This window comes from Lupinus angustifolius, chromosome LG04, assembly GCF_001865875.1.
Source record: "Lupinus angustifolius cultivar Tanjil chromosome LG04, LupAngTanjil_v1.0, whole genome shotgun sequence".
Taxonomy (NCBI): domain Eukaryota; kingdom Viridiplantae; phylum Streptophyta; class Magnoliopsida; order Fabales; family Fabaceae; genus Lupinus; species Lupinus angustifolius.
The window spans coordinates 27,250,630-27,270,838 of NC_032012.1; the positions used below are offsets into that span (position 1 = coordinate 27,250,630).

A 20,209-nucleotide genomic window follows, 5' to 3' on the forward strand; every position below is an offset into this window, starting at 1 on the left:
CAAAACTGAATTACAAATAACCAAGAATTAACATTGTTATTTGCATATTGCAAGTTATTAACTGTTGTTTATGTCTCTATTTGTTGCTTGATGAAGCTCTCATGGTCGAAGAAAATAGTCAAAAAGTTCATCAACATCAAATGCAAGAGTGACATTTCTCAAGCAGATGTTGTTCCTTGTGTTGGTCAGTAAATTTATTTTCTTCAAAATTCACTTTCTTCTATAGAGAAGTCTCACTAATTACAACAAATTAAGGGTATGTTTCAATCATATGAGAAATTTTGATGTTAACAATGTCAAGTCCAAAGACATTGCTTAATTTCTTAACTCATAGAAGTTGATTATTAACATTATTTGGAAAGAAAATTGAAGCTTAGTATCATTCATTAAGTTCTCTCGAAATTTTGTTGCCATCTAATGCAAATAAAGAAATACAAATTAAGCAATTACAAAATACTAATATACTCAATTAGCTTTCTCATATGCCTAAATTGTCTCCTTCCGAGTTTTTATATGCTCACAATTCTATCCTTACTACAATTTCTTGGCATCCAAACAAAATGCAAGAATGCTATAGATTGAAACATTTGTTCATTATATATATATATATATAGTAAACCTAACGAGTCGAACTGTATCTAGTTTAAGTTCGACTTATTTATTTAACGAGCTCAATTTCTAGCTCAAGTCAGGTCATTTAATTTATGAACCAAATTTATTGAGCTAAATAACGAGTCGAGTTTTGAACGAATACCGAATTTGTTCGATTCATAGTCAGTCCTACTTATTGGTAAGAACATTTATTATGATACCCGCCTTGTGGGTACACCCGTATTTATGAATTTATTTTTAATTAAATATTTTATATAATTATTTTTTATTTTATAATTATATTATCTATTTTATTATTATTTTATAATGAATTTTAGTAATTAAAATATAATTATACACTTAACATTACATAAATTTATTATCCATGTAATAATTATTTTATACATATTAAATATTAAAAAATATTTAAATATATTTAAATTTAAAAACATCGGGTACCTACTTATACCTATTATCCTCACGCGAACCCACAAATATTATGAGTATGTGAAAGTACTATATGGGTCCATTCTACCGCCATTGCTATCCCTAGTAGAGATGAAGATTTAAATGTTATATTTTAGTTGAAGAAAAAACCTAAGAGCATGCCCTTTTAACAAAGGATTTATGTTTAAGAAAACCAAAAAATGACATCATTTTCTTTAAATAAAATGACAAAAAAATATGTTGTTTTGATGACGTGTCAAATCGCCAACATAGGCAAAAGATATTTGACCATACCAATATTAATGGTATACATATGCTAGATTGTCAATGTTAACTGAAAGGTATGAGTGAAAAGACTAATATGGTTGTACGTTAAAAATGTTGAGTACTAAAATGATAATATAAAATTATTGGAGACTAAGTTGATAAAATCGAAAAAACATGAGAAATTGAAATGAATAATTATTTTATAGTTAATATTGTTTAACTTTTTTAATGAATAAATATATCTTTACAGATTTGCCCTTTATGCAATAATTCTTTTACAAGATTAACAAATGCACTCAATTTTTTTAAAAGTACTATAAAAAGTACCAAAATCAAATTCTCATAAGAGTCATATAAAAATTGACTAGAATGAGTATTTTTTAGTAGTAGCATCTTTAGGAAACTATTTTAGGATTATATCAAAGCTGATCATAAATACACTAGCTTACAAGGGGAATTTCTTTTTTTATCTAACTTATTATGTTTCAAAAAAAATATAAATCCATACATTATTTAACAATTTAAAGGGAAGATAACTATAGATTAATGAATCATTTGGTGAAAAGGGGTACCTACAGTCGCAAAACAAATCTCATGCTTACAAAAGCAATGATAAAGAGTGGTAATTGCAAAACTATTAGGCCTTAGACTCTGATCTTACCTACGTGATATGGGTAAAATACAAGGTAACTAGATATCTATAATAGAAGAAGCTGGATTATTTACGTGTAGTATGCATCAATGGTCAGAAACAATGATAGCTAACTTATACAAGGTTTTGGTTAATACATTCATCATTCGAATGATAATAGCTCGATCGAGAGATGGAGAAGGAATGAAAATAGATTGGAATTTTTCTAACCCCATAACTTATTTTACAACAAATAAATTGTTTTTATCTCTTTCTTCTTTGTATCTCAAAAAACCATCTAACCCTCCAAAAATCAAAATATAATTTAAAATGATCACACATTACTTACCAAAATAACATTGTTCCTCCTGCAATATGGAAAATCTACTACCCAAATAATGACATCAATCACTTTTTTCTTTCTTTATGAGAAGCTAGATATGTAGATTTACGTACCTTCTGTAGAATAACAAAACATGCAGTGAAAGTACACTTTAACTACTACTATCACCTCATACCATATGTGTCATCTGATTCTCACTCTCTCAAGGTTATTACTAGAGTAGCGTCCCTATTATTTTCTCTTCTTCTTAAACTGTATTTTTTAAAGTGAAAAATTCTTTATATTTAATTGTTAATAGAAAAATCAAGAAACATATTAATGACTATTTTCATAGCTCTACCCCTAGTTTGTTAATAAGAAAGATAACGGGTAAAATGAAGTAACTACAATTATTAGATTAATACCAAATAAAAATTTGGAAAATACTTACATATGTGTGATATGTTTCATGCAAATAGACATTAATTATAATTCTCAACTTTTGAGCCATAACCAATGATATGAAGACTCCATTAGATAGGCCAACTAATTTGGTATACCTTAAAAATTCGCATTGTTAGCCAGATGAGTAAATGAGCCAGTTAGGACAATAAAATAACTTAGTGATGAAACTCGACGATTCACTTTAAAAAATGTGAAGACTGAATAAAAAGGCAACCTCAACTTCTTCATTCTTGTCTCCAGTTTCGAGAAGAAAGCGATTAGATTTATGAACAAACGTGATTTTTCTTACCATCGTCTCATTGTTATCTACCCACGTCTCACTATTATTTTTCTTTGTTTGGTATCATGGTAAGCTATTCTTCTTTTATTTACCCTCACTTATCATTTTTTTATGAAATAAACTCATCTCTACTACTAGAATATGTGAAGAAGATATTTCGATAGGTTTTTTATTTATTTAATTAAGAAAATTAAAGAAATTCTGGACTCTTAAATTTGTTTGGGCACCACATGTCATAATTTGGGTCCAACACTGGAGAGGAGCCCAAACCATTTTTTATATTAGCATATAAAGTGGAGTTTTAATATAAAAAAAAATGATTGAGCAATAATTAATATAGTCCAAACAATGTAACAATCATTCTGCATAAAATAATTAAAAGTCGTGCACCTTGCTTTTATAATGATCCAAGAGTTTAAGTAGATTAACTTTATGATATTGTCGATCTGAAAACTTTTATTCCAAAAAACAATATTGTTTTTAACCTGCTAGATATTCCAAATATTTGATGGCTTCATATACAGGATCTTACTATCATAATTTCTCTGAATCCTCGCAATTATTTATATGTAATAATTAGTAAACCCTAAATGCAGTGACCAAGCTTAGTTTCATGTCATATATTCGATGAATTGCATATGGGTTCATTATTTTGTGGCATTGCCTCCTGAATTACGCAAACTACATAGCTTGGTTTTATGTACTACAGCATAGAGAATTGTATCTGTTTTGCTTTGCTGATTAAAACTTAATTTGCATTGAATAATATCTTATTTGTTCTCCTTCAATTACCTGGAGTGTGCCTAACTTAGCTTGATGAATATATAATTACATATTTATATTTAATAATATATTTAAATATAATTATTAATTATACGTGACATCATCCAACTTTAAGTAATTAACGGTTTTTAAGACTTTAGTCGGTTTAATGTTCAGATATCAAAACACTATATTATCATAACAATAAATATAATTAAAAATAGATGAAAATTGAGGTAGAAACCAAAATTCACAAAAAAAAAATCAAAGATGATAGTTATTATTATGACTGCCAACTTTTTCAATGCAATCATGGTTTCTGCAGTGTTGTTTCAATCAGTTTAATTAGAATTTCTTGCTATGAGCTATATTTGCATCGCTATGCTTCTTCTTCTCTGGCCATTTTGTGATTTTCATCTTCTTCTTCTTCTCTTCACTTCACTTCACTGTTTGGTGCATATGACATGCATTTCCCAAATCGTTTCCTCTCACCATGTATGTGTGTGTCTTTCCTGGTTTGTTAACTATTTCATGTTTTTTGCATTATGCATACCATGCACTCTCTTTTTTATTCATGCCTATTTCCATTTTACCTTTCTATTTGCATAAGTTAATCAATTTTTTCCTTTAATTTATAAGTTAACTATACTTTTTTGTGATTCATCGTCTTGTACCTGATTGTAACAACCACAAAGAAAAACTTTTTACATCCGTTTTTATACTAATCAATATTCAAGATAAATATTTTAGTTTTGACATTGAGAGTGGGGACAAGTTTGAAAGAATGTGTAATAGAATAATGCTCGAAATTAGTAGAAGCACATGGTTTATTTATTAATTTCATTTTTTATTATTTTTGGGTGAACTTTCTTGTTTTATTTATTTTTTGTTTTTCTTTAATCTCCACGACACTTTCAAATTGCCTGTCTTCACTTTTTGTTATTTTTTGAAGGAATAAGCATGAGATATGGTAGAAGCCATGTAAAAATTATATTAAGCTCACTTCCATCTTGGTAAGAAGGATATAACCTTTTAGTTTTGTTCTATTTCTATTGGAATAGTAGTTTTGTTTTCTTATCTATTGTTCATAACATTTATATTTTGCTAAATTTTAGTCACTTACTCCTCCTAATGGTGCAAATTGCTATGATGGCTTCTGGGGAGTTTTGAACTAAAGTTGAATTCGGATTGCTTCTTCTTGGTAAGGCCATCAAATCTTTTGTTCACTATATTGAGATATTTCTCCTATACTCAAGAATAATTGTCTATTTATCTTAAGTCATGTATTCGAAATTAGGATCTACCTGTCTAATGATAATGAGCCTTTATCTTTTCTCCTTGATGTGCTTAATATTACAAACTTCAACTTGATAATCATCCTAACATCACTTTGCTCTCTTAGTAATTTTTTATAAATCATGAAAGTAAAGAAGAACTACAAACATAAATAAAGGGCTAACATAGAAAACTACAAGCATAATTAGTAAATCCTCATACCAAAACTTAATAAAACTATTAAAATTTGCACTTTTGAACATTGCAAGTCCCCAATTTTTTTATAAGCTATCATTTTAATTATAAAAAGGAGTATTCTATCCATAAAAATAAGAGATAACACATTATTGAGCATTAATTTGATCAATCAGACAATAAAAACAAAAGACCCATTCCTCAACAATCACACATTGCAAGTCTCAAATGATAAGCACGTTGCATGGCCTATATCAAATTTAGTTGTATTAGTTTTGTTTAAGGGATATCTGACCACTAGGAAAAGAAATAATGGCAACTAATCTATCCTACGCTGTATGTGCTTTAATTTGATCGCCATAGTTGAAAAAGAAAATAGACGTAGAGGGTTTTTGGTTCGAATTAAAAAAGAAACAGATTATCAAATAATGGCAATCTCCAAAAGTCCAACTTTGTTTTTTCAAAGTTTACGTCCAACATCCACCATGTAGTGACTAAATTTGTTGTTGTTTTGATATAAAAATGAAAAGACATAGGCGGAATATTGATATCTGCATGCTTTATGGCCATGGAGATGAACCACAAGCATGTTATTATATTGCTATGCTTTCCATATTAATAGGAAAGAAGTTAGTGAGATATGACCTAGCTAGGATATGATGGGATACATGCATGTAGTTGGTGATAATTACTGTAGCAAAAGCTACTTTGCTCTATGCTAGTAACGCTAGCTCATGCATTTTAGAATCGAAGGTGATCTTGTTCAATCACAAGTACCTTTTAAAGAGCGTACTAGGGTTAGTAGTTAGTAGTTAGTAGTTAGTACTAAGCCACCTTGCTGTAGATGCTCACTGTTCAAAAAAATATGCGCCTAGATTTTACGACAATCTTAATTTAATATCTAAACAAAATGATATAGTCTGGTTCAGGTTTATTTACATTTTAGTACAAAAACCGGACAAGTTCAGTCCACAAAAATTCTAGTTGCATTGGTTCGGTTGATCGGATTTGTCACCTAGTTTGCACAAAAAAATCGACAAAATATGGAAGAAAATGCAAAAATCATAAAAAGCATAAAATAATTCTAACATCAACCAAACCAACTTAAAATTACATCAAAGTCATGAACCAAATTGTTCATAAACATGTACTTTGCGAACCATTTTTAGGTGTTGACCAAAAATCTTAATGCGTTTAATGTATGAGTTCATCTACTTTTAAGGTGTTCAAATTATCCAAACTTAGCCATTGTGTGACTTCAACAAATTCACACTGGACTTCTACAATGTCTTCTCAAGTGTGAATCTCAACCTTAGTATACCCCTCCAAGAGTGGAAACTTATCAATTATTTTATGATGTAAATCGGAGTCCACCCCGTCCAATGGGATACAAACACTCTTCAAACTTGCTCCATCTTTAACTCCAATGAGACATGTCCCCTTGCCGCCACATATCTTTAGCAAGCTTTTCACACAAGAGACACATAACTAGATACACAAATAATTGTTTTAATGTAATAGTTAACCCAATTAAACTATCTACTTTGATATTGATTGTTAGGAATAATGGAGCCCAAAGAAATGTGAATTGAAGAACCATAAGTTTGTATGACATTACATCTTAAACCAAATACTTCAAGGTATTAGGTTAATGGATTTTACTACTTACTTTACATTTCTACTATTTTCCAATGAGATTTATTTTACCATATATTGCCTCACATTTAAAATTCCTAAAAATCTTTCCCTTTTTTTTTATCAGCAATGAAAATATTATTAATCAAGAGATAAAGAAATTAGGAGAACAAGTGGTACTCCTATCCACATAATCTCTAAATTAATAAGGAGAAAAACAATTTGATGGGTGTCTCACCCAATCAACAAGTGAATAAGAAAAAAGAGGAAAGCGAGCATTAAAAATGCTCCAAGAATGCATAAAAATAAGCTCCATCACCTCATCTACTTGAAACATCTTATTATCAAAAATAGTTTTGTTCCTTAATGTATGACTACTTCATCTTGAGCAAATTTCCCCTAAGTATATGACAATGTAAATTAGAGCTCAATTTGCTAGCTAACTATTGCTTTCACCTTTCAAGTTCATATGCTTGTACTACCATTGTCAGTGGCTTAAATGGAACAAACTACCTACTTTCCATACTGCTAGGAAGACTTTCAACATAAGACCACTTGTTCTGAATTTTGGACATTATAGTGTCTCCAATTCTCATTTGCATATATATCATATACATACTTAAAGTTGAATGATATATAAAGTTGAAGGGAGTTGTACCATATACCTTCAATATAATGATCACTGATTCAGAGTGATCTCCAACTTAAGAATTGAACTACTCCAGAGTCATTTCCTAGAATGTTGATGAGTGTAGTAGTTGGTTGAAGCTAGGTAACATGTAATTAATAAGTAAGAGTTAATAGCACTACTTGGACGTTAGCTAGGGAGCAGGGTTATTAAGATTGCGATGTGAGGATGGATATCGGTCACGCCCCTTTTGGGTTTATTTAATTTGCTCTATATATTAAAAGCTAGACAAGTGGCTACCTCTAGTCTTTTTCTTCATGGCTGTTACATTAAGACATGTCATTTCCGAAGTTAGATACCAGCTAAATATAGCTTACACCTCTTCAATCATATGTTGCTTTTCTTCTTCCATCTCCATCGTCAAATATTTGCGGCTTAATCAATCCTAGTTACCAAGACCTCTCATAATTAGTTCCTACCATTATATTTCCATCATATCTTTCAATCACCAATATTATTTCAAATGAAGTGTCAATAAGATGTGGTACAGAACTCTCATATTGGAAAATATATAAAAGATATTTTAAAAGTGACATATGGTGAATACATTTAATACCTTCAAATTTTAGGTTATGGAAACTACTCCTTACAAATCTTCTTTTCCCTATTGATTGAATTCATCCAAATCTTTCATTTTTTGGAGTCTAGATCCTAATAAATTACAACTTGATCAAGATGTACACTTTGACATGTTTGATATGCATTCAACAAATCTAACACAGTTATTAAGTGATAGCTCGATGTCATATGCTATGTTGCGTGCAAACACTTTTTATGTTCAAAACATGCGGGGCCAATAAGGATTCAAACCTAGACCATTTATTTATGGGAGCTCCTTAGTTATGAAAGTGAACTGTGCATAAGAAGCTCAACTACCATGACCTAACCCATTTGGGGTTGAACGTGATAGGAAAATATCTTGTTAGCTTCTCTGATCGATATATGCGTCATGTAGATTATATATCATACATCTATGTTTAGTTATATATATATGCTGTAATTTGTATTGATTGGGTACTTTTTGTTCTTCTATGAATAAATTATTTGGTTCATTAAAAAACAAATGATATTACACCGATTGTATCTATAATATGAAAGTAGAAATGATATTACTATGGTAAGATATTTTGGTTGAAGAAACATTGAGAGCATGATAGTACATAGTTGCTTCGGCTTTACAAAGCAACGGATTGGGTTGGAAAACTTAAATCACTCACCCTTGTCTGCCCTCTTTGGAATGGGTTAGTTAATGCTTCAATGGGTAATGGGGACAAACTGTGAAATTAATTTATAGAATTTAATTCAGGTTCAGTTCGAGAGGTGGATTCTACGTATCCATACCCCAGATTGAATTATATAAATTTATATATTATAGTGTACTTTAAAATTCTCTAATCTAAAAATTACTACTAATATTTGAATATTATATAAATACTGTGGGTATTGAATTTTGATTTGATTGGTATACTAGATTGTGAGTGTTTGTTGTTTATTTAGAATAAAGACTCTCCTATAAATTCCATCTTTAAGGACCATAATTAAAAAGGCTTAAAATAGGCACGAGAAGGGACCAATAGAATCTTTGTGGGGTTGAAGATATGGTAAGGAAATAAATTTTCTTCATGAATGGGACATGGATGGTGAAAAACAAGTATAAATGGAAAACAAAGGACGGTAGAGTGTTGTCAAAGGCAACAATAAAAATTGGTACTTGGGGTGCTTTTCAATTTTCTTCTTACAACAATCTTTTCCCCCGATCCCTTTCACAAGTTTTTATTGAAGAGTTTCAGGATGCTTTAATGATAAAAGTTATCAAATGTAGTGGTTTGCAACTTTGGTATTTTTTTAGTGATACAAGTTTTCTGAAATTAACTTATATTATTGTGTAGTTGGCTGAATAAACTAGAATTGTTTTGTAAAAACTACTTCTATAAGTAGCTCAAATCTATGTAATACATGACTTAAACAATATGTAGTATTATTATATTGGGTTGGGGTAATGTTCATCATTGAAAAATTAAATGACTAAAATGACAGATCATTAATAGAAGAGCTTATAGCTTTTATATGTAACTCGAATAAGCTTTTCATATATAAACTAGCATTTAAAACCTTCAACCCCTCTTTAAGCATTTTGACAAAACGGATGGTATGGGCAAACTATCATGTTGCAATCTAGATTTGGTGAATGAGCAGTATAGAATGTAACTATCAACTATCTTGTTGGCCTATTTATTGTTTCCCTAATGTATTTTTAATCTCATTGGAGAAAGTTGGGTTAGAAATAAAAAGATAATATGTTTTTTACTCTAAATACCCTCACATCTAAACACAATTGTTATTACCACCATCAAGTCAATGTTATTGTTATCTAGTGTACGCCAAATACAATTTATGATAAAAGCTTATTATACTCATACCTTATAGTTCTATACTAAAAACAATCAAAGTCCAAACAACAACATTATCAATAACCTCTATAGTTACACATGTTCGAAAATTCTAAAAATATTAATATACTGTCAGAATTATCTTTTAACAATACACATTCAACCGTGCTAGTATGTTAGGCTGAGGTGAAGGGAATGCCATTCAACAACTCTCGATGAAGTAGACATTGTTAAATCTCTACAATCTTTCTTTTTGGTTATAAATTGTTATTATTGGAGTCGTTGATTCTCAACAACATTCTTTATACATATTACGTACTATTTTTATAGGAAGAATTAAGCAAGTAACCAATCAAATAACCTTAGACTGGTTTTTGGGAGGTGCAGCCATCAGGCACCGGTGAGAATGATCAGAGTTAAAATGAAGTTGCATGATGAGATATATTCAGACATATTTTAGGAAATAAGCATGTTGTTGCAAATAAGACCGCTCAGTCGAACTTTAATCTCTGTATACTGTACGAGTTCCTCTCTGTCCTAATAGGCCACTCACACTGTTGTTGCATTTATAGCTCATCCTGTAAAACCTTGCAGTGTTGAACAATATAAAATCTTTATACTTTAGAATAAAGGACACTATCTAGGACTAAACCATGTTTCTATATGATGATATCACGTTCCACATTATTGGTTGTTTACTTTAACATGTAAGCGTGTTACTATTTTATAATTTTCAACAAATACTTTTGGGGATTGTTAGGGATAAGTGTGAATGAGTCACATAGAGAATGAATAAATAAAGTGGAAAACATATACATGATATCACCGTTTTATATATAATAATATTTATTATTTTAATTTTTAATATATAATGACACATTGTCTCCGAGTCTTAGATTCCTCAATATTTATTAACAACTATGCAAAAATTAGAATCTCCATCTATGATATATGTTCCTTACTAAACATGATATGCATGATATCCTTTTGAATTTTATGAAAGATATACTTTGAATTATATAAAACATTTGCAAAACTACTTTTGAAGTTCATTTTAGAAGTTTGATGAGCTCAAGAAAATTACCTTTACCTTTTGATTGTGGCCTTTCCCTCTAAAAGCACAAGCTCTAAAGATAAGCTAACTGATTGAGTTGATAGAGCTCTTAATGTAAGTTTGATCATAAAAATCATGTGCAAAATAGATCTTAAGAATTCATATCTTTTACATATTAAGAATAATTATAGATTATCTCTATCCATGACGACATGATCGTCCTTTAAATGTTGTGTTGTTCTTCGTCAATAGAGAAACTCTTCCATTTCTTTCTCTTCCTTCTATGCTTTTCTTTTATTGCTGGCTGATAGGGACAAACTTTCTGGGCAGAGATAAGAACAATGTTTCAGGTCCTTTTTCTGATAAGTATATTGCTTCTATCAAGCACTATATATAGACTATTTCTTAAGAGTCTTACTACTTCATTGATAACTCTTCATTCAAGAATTATATCATTCAAACAAGGAAATAATATATTCTTTCATGTCACATATTTCTTACACCTAAGACGTAACCGATTTTGTTTGATTTGAACATAACTTTTCACATTGAAGATATTACGAATATGCCGAGACTAGTTCAACAAATCAAAACAAGCTTTCATTGCATTAGTATGAGGCAAGCCACCAAGGTGAATAAGAAATGTACAATTCTTCACGACGTTGACTTTTTTCCTTACTCTAAATCCTTTTCTAGTAAAGGCATCATCCAGCCTATGCACTTGATTTATTACTCAACAAATAACAAGGCAAACGGTCAACAACGTCTTTCGATATAGAGTATTCTAACCATGAAGGAAACATTTTAAGTTAAAATCATCATGGATTTTTATTATTATTTAATAAATAATCTTCAACATGGCATTAATATGGATGCTAATTTAGATAAACTCTTCGGAATTTCAACTTTTTGATTCACTAAATATGGCCAAATTTGAGGATGTTTTCCTATCACGTTCTAAAAAAATTAATATCACATTCATTTGTGGGTACGGTATGTGCTACAATGTAAATAGTGGTGAATATTAAATAGAATAATGCAATTTTAGCTCTGTTGTATAAATACTTAATAGAATAATAGTAAATGTGACATTGTACGTACTTCTTATGTGATATTTATAGTTAATAAATTAGATTTTAATTTAAATACTCAAAACTACGTTATTTTGGGTGTAGGAAAAATTAATATTTTAATTTTTTTTAAGTTCAGGGGTAGTTACCCCAGTTGCTCCTTCAAAGTACAGCCTGAGTATAGGAATGCTTTTAGCATATTTTCCTAGAATAATATGACTTAGGATAAGTTTTGTTTTAGGTTTATTTACTAGGTTTAGTTGATAAAAGGTTATGTTTGTCAAAATTGGATGAAAAATCGGTTAAGTTTCAAAAGTCATGTAGAGCTAACATATTTGAATAAAACTGGCTGGAATGTGACTAAAAAATATTAAAAACTATAGGACAAAGCTATATGCTTATTTTTGAATAAATAACAATCCCTTATGATGTATTTTCAAAAATTCAATACAATATTCCAAAAAATATGATTGATATTTTCAAAATATCATTGATGGATTGAATAAGAGGTTAGGATATCAAAAACCATCTAAAAACTATAACGTTGTGATACACTTTTTTATCAGGTAACAAGTTCGTTGACTATCTATAACGTTATACTTACAACTATAATTTAAAAAAAAACCCATCTAAAACTAATAGAGATCCTAAAAGTTATGATACACTAGTTTTCAAAATAAAATTATCATTAAGTATAGAACATACTGTCCAAAACTAGCTATGTGATGATATTAGAAAATGCATAAAAAAGGAAGAGGATCATAACTGGTGATGCCGCTTTCAGACAGAGAATATATATAGCAGTTTCTTGATGATCAAGAGACATCAATATATCCAACACTAACAGGATATATAATATATATCAGCAAGAAATAAATCACAGAACAACACAATCCTGTACCAAAACTTCAAACTAAAAATATCACATGCATAATTTCATGATTCACTTATTTATTTACCTTATATATGTACTTCATCATAAAGGAAAGGCGCTGTAATAATGTGCAAAATAATGAATCAAATACAAACCAAAACATATATCATGTCCTATATGACTATGATAACAGGTCAGTATTGGTGTACGTTCACTTTCATTCCTCACACAGGGCCAGTGAGATTATAATGCTCTTCATGAAGAAAATGCCTCATCTAATCTATACGACTAAAATTCTAAAATATATCCTGTCAAAATGAAGAAGCTCAAATAAAACATAATGAAAACTCTGCTGTGCCTTCTTATGATCAGGAATATCATCACATTTTCATTCCTAATTAAGAAAGAAAATCAAATAATATAAGAGTAATAGGTGTACTCCAATCCTTAGTACAATCATCAAAAAAAGGCTAACAACACTGTTTAAGACATTCCAATGGATAAATAAACAAATCTGAAAATTGCAAAAGCTCCATCCAAAAAGGGAACCAAGACCATGAACTTGATTTAACCATATCCATACTATCATAAACATCATCATATCTGTTTCTGTTTGAAGAATCAATACTTCAGTTACTTGTGAACATTCTGCGATGTAGTGTTTAGTTAATTTGTTAACCCTGTAAGCTTTATTTCACACAATTTAATCCATAGGTCAGATACCAGATGCAAAAATCAACAGCATATTGAACAGATGTAACTAACAGTTTGTACAGGAACGGTTGACACAATATTGAGCAACATATAACATTCAAGACTACACAGGATGTCAAAGCTACGAAAACTGTAAAGATCACTAGGTTATTTGTCACACCATCTTAATTGTCAAAAATACTGTTTACAACAAATTTAATAGACATGCTCCAATCAGAACAAACATCAGTAATCTCTGCTGATCAAAATTCCATTTCTTCTAGTTGTATGGTAAAACCTAATTATTAAATGAGGCAAAAAAGGGAAAAGGAAACAGAAAATGGACATAATAGAAGTGAACTGCTCTTACATTAGATATTTAGATTGTATACATAGTAATGTATATTTGGAGTGCATGAATTCCTAAACCCTAACAATCCGTTTTGTTCTTCTTGAGAAACCTACATCCATACATACATAACAATATTTTGAGGACTATGGCAAAAAAGAGTTGTGAGCATACATACATGAAAAACTTCAAAGATTTACTAGTGCAGAAAAGACATTCAACCTCATTCAAAGAATATTACAAATAGTTGCAAAAATCACAAGGTAATGGATGAAAGTATCAATAAATTCTCTCCCAGTGGTATCCATAAACATATATATAGCTGCCCAATTGCTCTCACAACAGAAATTCCTCTTAGGTGCAATGGATAGTAGCAATTTTACTTTTCCCTTTGAGTAATAGAACTTAACAAGGAAATAAGTATAAGAAGGAATTTTAATCCGTTTTAATCATCTGAATTTCAAAATATTAAACATGGATTACAACAGGCTCAATAAACAACTGTATGAAGGAACCAAAGCTTGGCATCCTCGTATTGGTACATATTAGTAGAAATTCATGTGTACGTTGCCCGTACTTATTTATATTAAAGATTAAGAAATTTCAATAGTTATTATTCTTGAATCTATCTCCATATTTAGAATTAAAAATGACTTCAATCATAATGTAGGCAAATTATAATGACTTCCCTTGAGCTTTTACTTAATTATATTTAATAGCTTTTTTGTTTTAAAAATTACATTTATTGGGAGGGAGAGATATGAGTCTAATAATGGAATATGTGGGTGTAACTTCTTAAGAATGGGGTGTTTAATTAAACAATATCTTAGGATAATAGAATGTAAATCTCCTGTAATTTATAATATTTATGTTTATTAATGTTAAGTTTACGTCTGAGAAACTATATTATAAAAAACTTTAAACAAATCTCTCTTTTGCTTTAGTTGAATTATACTCAACTTTTGTTTTCCCAAAAGTTTCACTACCCTCCTTTTAGATGAGGTTAGCGTAAATAAGAAAAATGTTGAGTATAATTAAATTAAAATTCAAAAGATTAATGTAATCTTATGGAAACTTATTGTTATTGAGTTCACTATCTAGAAATTATAAAATAAGTTGTCAAAGTATATTTTTTCACTACTCATGTATGAAAACTTTTAAATAAAAGGATATGCGAGTGTGTAAAACATACACCCTTCATACACACCCATTTAACTCTTAGAATAACAACAATCCTTCAACTTTGAAATTTCTTTTTTTAAGGTAAAACAAACAACTAAGTGACATTGTATGACTGATCCAAGAGCTTTTGTGAAGGTCTTGAATTCTTACAGCTGAAACAATGCAAATCAGCAAATGCCCAAAACCTGTAAGATTAACTGCAAACAAAAGCTGCAATTTTTAGTTTTCTTCTGATCCTTATTCTGCCCTTGTACCAAAAGGAGATCACTGCTTTCACTATTGATGAAGACAGGCCAATTATAAATAAAATAAAATACTAAAAGCTGATATTAAGTGGCTGCAGTACTTGATATATACTTGTTAAATCAAACTTATTGAATTTTTGGACAGAAATAATACACGCAGTAATGTTTTTATGTGAACTTTGATATGGCATTGGTTGATTATCATTTATCAGCACAAGAATAAGTACAAACATTGTAAAGTGTGAATATAGGGCTGAGAAAATACAGTTACTGATGGAGAACACAGAAAGATGTTGCGATGATTACAAAGCAAAAGCACTTGAGGATTCTTTCTGTTCAGATATTACCGAAAACTAGCAAACTGGTGTGTCCACTCTGATTGTTGCACTCCTCCCAATAATCTCTTTGAAGCTCTACAAATCGAGAGTAACCCAAATTACAAAACATCTTTAATTAAAAAGTTCAACAAAAATAAATAATGTGATTTGAGAATAATGAATAAGACTTACCACTGGTTCATGAAAAATGTAGATAGATTCATGGTGGCTATTCCACAAAAGTTGGAGTTCTCATTATTAGTATCCCAATTTTGAGTGGTATAGGGGAATGAATGGTAGTCATCATCATTATTGTTGTTGTTGAAACTTGGTTCCTTAGAGTTCACTAGGTTTTGTTGGTTATAAGAAGGCATCAAAGATGACTTGATGTTGTTCCTTTTTATCATAATGGATGATTCCTCAATCACATCAAAGGCATCTCTATCTCTAAGAGGTGCTTCACTTATACCAAGTTGGTGATGAGTGTAAGAAGGGTAATTAGGTTGAAGAATCTGATGATGATGTGTCCATCTTGCACAATTAGGTTCATATTGAGAAGTGTTTGATGAAGTTGCAGGGCATGATGACCTTTCTTCTAGTAATCTCCCACTGGTGTTGTTGCACATCTTGTTGAGACAAGTCCTTTCTCTTGCTCTTGCTCTTGCCTTTTCCCTTGACTCCTTTTTAGTCTGAGCACTACAAACATCTTGATCCCTCTGTCCACATTTCAACTTCACCCTCCCTTTAGAAGCATCACCACTCAATAATGGCACTTTCTCATTCGATGTGTTGTTGTTATGTGCCTGCTTCTGACTGCAGCTGCTACTATTCTTACTTCTAGCAAGTTCTTTGATAGCGTTCTCTGACTTTGTGAAAAGCCACTCAAGGGTATTACTAGGTTTATCAAACTCAAGCATGTCCTGAAGATCAAAGAACTTTCTTGCTATTTCACTTGAAAGCCTCACCCTCCTATCCCTCAAACCCTGTGATGTGTGAATCTTGCTGTGCCTATCTTTCTTTGCTATGGCAGCTGCAGCAGCAGCAGCAGCAGCTGGTTTCTGAATCATAAAATTGGGATTAATGCTACCACCATGGTGTAGAGTAACACCATAGGGGGAGACACTATCTTGTAATTGATTATTATCAAGCATTGCCATATTATAATGATGATTATGATGATGATGATGATGGGTTTGAGTTTGATTAGTAGTGGTGGAGGAGGGTATGAATGGAACAACATTAAGAAGTGGATCATGAAGAAAGGTGTTAGCTGCAAAATCATTAAACTCGTGAGGAGGAGGAGGAGGAGTAGGGTCAATGAAACAAGGAAAAGTATTAGCATTATTACTATTAGGGTAAGGAGAAGAAGGAAATGTGGTAAGGTAAGGGTTAGTGAAGGAGTCATGATATGTGGATGAAGAGAACATCTGAAGAGAAAGGGAACAAATTTGAAACCCTAGAATTTGTGCAATGAAGAAAATCAATTACAAACACAGAGGTAGCTTCCCTGCTCCTACTTAACGGTCCAAGTACAGTCCTATGCACTTATATAATCATTTTCTCAGATTCCCTTCTCTATCTCTCTAAACAAACCACTACTACTAATTAATACTAACTACTGTCACCCTACACACTTTATTTCTCTCTCTTTTTTATTTATAAAAACACAGGGAAGTGAGGTTTATTTAACAAGTATAAATATTTTGTTTCATAAAATGGTGCTTTTTAATAAGCTAAAACTTTAAAAACCTGTATACCTTACTTAAGGTAGCTTATCAGATTAGAGGGCTTATGTTATTTTAGATATAGAGTTGTGTTATATTTATTAAAAACATTATTTATGGAATATAAAATAAGAATATTGATATTGTGGTAAAACTAAGTTCATCCATCATTCTTCATATATTTTAATATTAATTTTCAAGGCAAGGTTTTCACTTTCTCTCAATGACACAATACATCAGGATACTTGTTAATGTTTCTCATACATATGTTAATTAGTTTTCCAACTAACCTTATCAAATTGTTCTATCTGAACTAATTTTATGGGCTTTCATATGTTATAAGTTTTTAATTAGTTATCTACAACTGAGCCTAGGTACTATACCACCATTAAACAGTATAATTTTCTTTTTTTTTTTTAGAATTTTCTTTAGATATTCATTAAATATAATGAATGGATTCAAACCTATCAATTAGTAAATTCATTCATTAAATTATATTCATTTAAATTTATTAACTCTATTAAATGGATTCAAATAGGTTTAGTTTTCTTAGATTTAAGTGAATTATGGATAAATAATTTTATCACATGGTTTCCATTATTTTGTAAATACAACTATGTGGTTACCAATCAGAGTTGCGGCACCAGAGGGAGTCATAGGTTAGAAGATCACTACCGTACACTGAAGGGCACCAATAATTTATGGGATTGCACCATATTAAAATAATATATTGAGAACATTCGGATTCTAAAAAAATGTATGCAAAAACTTAGTGATTTTGTATGAGATATAAAAAATGTCTTTTAATTTTTTTTTCTATTCTTAGTTTTAAATATGATGATATAAAAATAATATTAATTTAAATTATAATAAAAAAATTATAATCTAAAATTATAACCATTATTTTTAATTCATAAAAAAATTCTTTTTTTCTCTTTATTTCAAGGATATTGTTGTTTTTTGAAACATAACATCATCTTTCTTTTTTCATTTTTTATTCAACCAAACAAAAGAGTGAGAGAGAAAATATATATTTCTCTTTCTTTTCTTTTATCTTCTCTTATATAAAAAATTACAAAAATCTATTTATTTCTCTTTCTTTATGATCTCTTACTTATTTATCTCTTTTTATTTTCTTTTGTCCAGCCAAACATATTTGAAAATATGCGATTGGTTTCATTTTAGTTTTATTTAGCTTTGATAAAAAAAACTTGGAAAATTCAAGTTCTCTAAAAACTATGTGGTAAAATTGTTGCTTATGTTGGAAGACAATAGGTATTCGAATCCGCGAGTATCCACAGGTAATACTCGCAACAAATCGGGTCCGAGTTCTTGTTTTTAGACTCACAAGTAGTTAGGACTAGAGATTTTGAACTATATTGTTGAATGAGTCCAGATTTGGGTAACGAAGTACCTATACTCACAATAATAAATAAACATATTTTTTGTCATAATTGTGGTATTATATTCTTAAGCAATGATATTATATTTATTAATCCGTAATTATGAAGGAATGCATGTTATGTTGATGAGGAATGTTAGAGGGTTTAATATGTTTTATTGTCTAATTTTCAATTATGTTTTTTAGTAAAAAAGTTATATTTAAATGACAATTTAAAGTTGTGTATTGTTGCTTTAATTATGCTTTATAATTGTTATTATCATTTTATTCTTTTTTATTGTCTAAAATAACACATGATTATAATAAATACATGTAGATATATAAGTTGTTTTCAATTTCTTTTAAATATTTTCTAAATTTATGGGTGCTCATGGATCCGCTGCGTACTCACAAACCTGTGGATAATAGATCCAAGAGGTACTTATGTGTGTTCGACTTTCAAAATGGTTGAACGAGACAGATCTAGGTAGTGCGCTACTTTGACTGATCCAAACCCATTAATATCCATACTTTGGATCTCATTTAGTAGGAGACTCATTAACTACTCAAAGATCACCCCTTTTTAGTATTTGGATTAACATATTTGCTACTTTTTTATCCAACAAATATATTATTTTCACAACAATTTAGTATATTAAAATTTGGTAGATGGAGGGGTTGGATTAAAAGTTGTTTAAAATCTGCAACCATCTTTATTATTGTTAATGACAACTCGACTAATGATTTCAAATTGGAACATGGATTAAGACAAAGGGTATGTTGGCGCCTTTCTCATTCTTGATAGTAGGTGAAGGTTTTAGTGGTATAATGAGAGAAGTTATGAAGAAAACATATTTAAATAATACAAGGTTGAAAGAGATGATATTATATTTTCGCATCTCCAATATGTTGATAGTACCTAGTTAATAAGGGAGAGATCTTATTACAATTTGACGGTGTTTAAGAGTATCTTGAAGTGTTTTGAGTTGTCATCAGGTTTGAAAATAAACTTCCTTAAAAGTAGTATAAAAGGAGTCTCATGGTATTTCAAATGGAGCATGTTATTTCTTAAAGATGATCGTAGAGAAGCTTAACTGTAAACTTGGTTGACCCCCTTTAAACTATTGGGAGTCCCTACTGGTGCTAATGGCAAAGGACTATTCATTTGGTATCCTATCTTGGAAGCTTTCACTTTAGAAGTACAAACTAATATCTTATAATGATCGTGTAACTCTTCTCGGTTTGGTAAATCATGATTGGTTTGGTAAGAGCATAAGAAGGGGTCTCTTGGAAGGGATATTATGTTTTGGGATGATTTATGGTTGGGATACAACTTCAAATTTTATGTGCAAGATTATATCACATAATTTTG

General features: G+C 30.1%; 1 protein-coding gene across 1 annotated transcript; it reads right to left on the reverse strand.

Moving 5' to 3' along the window:
* On the reverse strand, positions 15,336-17,345 carry LOC109346833 (transcription factor CYCLOIDEA-like). The gene is made up of 2 exons (XM_019586642.1): positions 15,925-17,345; positions 15,336-15,828 (listed from the first exon to the last, which is right to left on the reverse strand). Coding segments are annotated over exons 1-2 (1,236 nt in total). The 5' UTR covers positions 17,160-17,345; the 3' UTR covers positions 15,336-15,827.

What these genes read in the sequence shown, in the direction of transcription:
- LOC109346833 (XM_019586642.1), bottom strand. Translation starts at nt 17,159, where the DNA reads ATGTTCTCTTCATCCACATATCATGACTCCTTCACTAACCCTTACCTT.